General features: G+C 40.3%; 1 protein-coding gene across 1 annotated transcript; it reads left to right on the top strand.

Annotated features, from left to right (window-relative positions):
* Positions 1-334: 334 nt before the first annotated feature.
* Positions 335-2,428, top strand: LOC115201535 (peroxiredoxin-like). Its single transcript, XM_029765249.1, has 4 exons — positions 335-439; positions 1,287-1,441; positions 1,561-1,698; positions 1,958-2,428. The coding sequence occupies exons 1-4, from the start codon at positions 387-389 to the stop codon at positions 2,041-2,043; spliced, it is 432 nt and encodes a 143-aa protein (XP_029621109.1). The 5' UTR covers positions 335-386; the 3' UTR covers positions 2,044-2,428.
* Positions 2,429-3,428: the final 1,000 nt, after the last annotated feature.

Raw genomic sequence — 3,428 nt, 5'->3', positions numbered from 1 at the left:
TCACTGTGCCATCTTACACCCATAACAGTAAGGGCCTAGTCTATCTGTTGCCACTTGATTGTGCACTTTATTTGGCATAAACTGACACCTGTACTATTTCTTCTTACTTGTGTGGCGGTGACCTGAGAAAGTAGCAGTAGCATATGTACCTCTACACTCTACTGACAGTCAAACTGACCCTATCAAACTGCTGACAGACTAGGTAGAGTAGGCTACACTGTAGAGAGGGGTAATAGATCAGACAGCCTAAGTTAGTTTGGTTGTTGGCTGTGTGAACTGCAGTGTTATTTTATTAGGCTAGTGTAGACTACACGTTTTATCTTACAAGTTTGTAATGCAGTAGATTGATAGAAGAACAGTTTAACCAAATGTGACTGTTTCCTTTAATGTTTAATACCAGCTTTAACTCTACCAAACTCTTATCTGAAGTTCATGTTTCATGATAAAGATTTCTGAGACAGATTTCTGGTTTTATTTTATAATCAGAACAATTAGTATTCTGTGTTTGCTTCCCCTCTACTAATTTCTTGCTGTGTCATATTGGGGAAAATCCTCTGCCCACAGGTCTGAGATGATCTATTCAAAGCCTAAAGTAACAATTATAAAAATGTGATATCAGTTAAAAAATAATACAATAGGATATGATTATAATATCCCTGTGTTATATCGTGTTTTAAGTACATTTTTCTCAGCTTAGAGTTCCCCTTTGGAGCAGTGAGTTCAGTGAACTGTTCTAGTTTCGCAGCAAGGAATACTTTAAAACAAGCATACGTGCAAATATTATGATGTCCTTCACTGAGAGGTTTCTCATGAAAACTTTACAAAGAAACCAATTCCTCAAGCTCAAGCATGACTGTGCAGTGTGTCATGTGCTTCAGGCATGTGCTCGAGTGTTTTGAGGCAGACAATAGTGTTGTCAAAGATTCCTGACTCTCAACAACAGGTTTCATGTCTCAATAATCTCTGTTTTTATTTAATTATTTTGCATATTGCTGCATATATCTAACTTAATACCCCAACTTGTGGCTATGGTTAGGTAATCATTTTCATGTTTGTGAAGAGGAATCCAGGAAGTAAATGCACTAGGCTGCATAGGGTCCTGAAGCCCCACCCTGCCCAGAGTTAAGCTTCTCCTCTCAGCCTATGTAGCTGTGATAAGACCCTGGAAGACTGACTGAGTCGGTTTGCAGCTCCAGATACACAGCAGATGTGTAGCTGCCATTGTTCAAGTCATCAATAATCATGCAGGCATGCAGTGCATTTGCCTACAGTCCTGCATTTATTGTATGTGTAATTGAGATTCTCTCTCTCCCCCTCCTGTGCAGGATCAACACAGAGAGGAAACACGGAGGGCTGGGCCCCATGAAGGTCCCTCTGCTGGCTGACCCCACCCAGGCCATCTCCAGGGACTACGGAGTGCTGAAGGAGGATGAGGGCATAGTCTGTTACCAAGCTCTGGGACAAGTCTTATAATCCTATTCTCTCTCTCACTCACAGCTGCCCATTTGCTGACCTTTATACAGTGCTCAGCCCTAAACCTGTTCTAACCTTCCTCCAAACTGTCCAGAGGTCTGTTTGTGATTGATGACAAGGGAATCCTGAGGCAGATCCCCATCAACGACCTGCCAGTGGGGTGCTCTGTGGATAAGACACTGCCGCTGGTGCAGGCCTTCCAGCACACTGACAAGTTTGGAGAGGGTGAGAGGAGGAGGGGACAGAGAGCAGGTTGGGGATTTAGAGTAGGATGTGCTGACATCTCAGGACATGGCAGGAAACTCATATTGTTAGGCACCAATAGAACTCCATTGTATGCACTCTAGTGCTACTTGACCTCTAGCCCCTCTTCAGCTCAGTTCCCATTCTTATTAGAGTATACAGTACATTTAGTGAGCAAATGTGTTTGATATACACTGTATGTTCACAGGGCAGATGTGTGACTTGTTGTTTCTCTTTACAGTGTGCCCAGCAGGGTGGAGACCAGGGAGAGACACCATCGTTCCAGACGTCCAGAAGAGCAAGGAGTTTTTCTCCAAACAGAACTGATCCCTCCACACCTCCTTAGAGGTGCTACATCTATACAGGGTACTAACTGAGCACTTACTGTTGTTAGCTGGATCGCTGACTGACTGAGTCTGCTGATCGCATTGATTCTGTGTAAACTACACTGTCAGTGGGGATGTGTTTTGTGAGATTTCTTGAAAATGATATATTATTTGTGTATTAGGCTTGATGTTGATTCCATCATGGGGCCTATTTTACTGCTGTTTACTGCTTGTAATTAAGCATTTCACTGTCAGGTCTACACCTGTTGTATTCGGTGCATGTGACAAATAACATTTGATTTGATTAGATTACAATTCAAACAGTGACATATGAGTATTTTGTTGATGAACTTGAACGTTAATAAAAAAAACTGAATTTATAGCTACATTTTTCTCTAGTTTTGTAGTGATGAGGCATTTGGAAGTTGCTTTTGCCTTTTTAAAGAAAATATAGTTTAAAACCAAGTGTTTTATTCAGTACTTTTCTATTGGAATATGACAGTAACACTGGAATAGAGTTAATAGTAAGCTTTAGTTACTAACCACTAGATGGTGCTATGCACACATTCAACAAGCAACGTCCCTGTTTTTCTGGAACACATGGGTTTTGTATAGGTTTTGTTTATTGATATGATACAAACAAATTAGTTTTAAAGAGCAACTGCTCCTAAAAAACAACTTCTCATTTAGAAAACAGCCTATGTGGCATCGAGTCAGAAACATTTATTCTACTGTCTAAATTTAGTATAATGTGTAAGTAGGATCATTTTGGTCATAGTCTCGTCCAAAACTGAGTTTTGGTCATGACTGCATCACGATGTAAATGAAGGTTGGGTTTGTTTCAATCCTTCCCATAGCTGGCAGCACACAAGTAATCATCAATTCGGAGTGCAGCTGCATGTGACCCGATTGTAATGCCTGTGCTTGGGTTGACTTTGGATATGCTGTACCAATGGGGCTAGTTAGGGACCATTGCTAAATTACACAATGTACATGGGACAATATGATAAAATTCAAACCAACTAGAAATTGTAGAAATGATAATACAAAAATGTAAAGCATGATGAGAACTAAAAGGTGTATAACATGAAAATATTCACATTTACATTGTGTAATTTATTGACAGTCCCCAACTTGCCCTAACCAACTTTGCCACAGTCGGACACCAGTCGGCTGAAGCTAATTGGAATAGTTTGGTTAACTCTTCCCACCTGCTAACACACACACACAAGACACCCACATCAAACCACACCCTGATATCAACTCATATTTTGAATTCAGTCATGGCCGCTAGCATTTCTTAATTAACCTAATCTAAAACGAGGCCAGATCAGGAAGTGTAGTTGCCCTTTTAAAGTTTTTATATTATAATAGAAACATATAATA

This window comes from Salmo trutta, chromosome 1 (genome assembly GCF_901001165.1).
Source record: "Salmo trutta chromosome 1, fSalTru1.1, whole genome shotgun sequence".
In the NCBI taxonomy this organism is placed as follows: domain Eukaryota; kingdom Metazoa; phylum Chordata; class Actinopteri; order Salmoniformes; family Salmonidae; genus Salmo; species Salmo trutta.
This window is presented reverse-complemented; position numbering and strand designations above follow the sequence as displayed.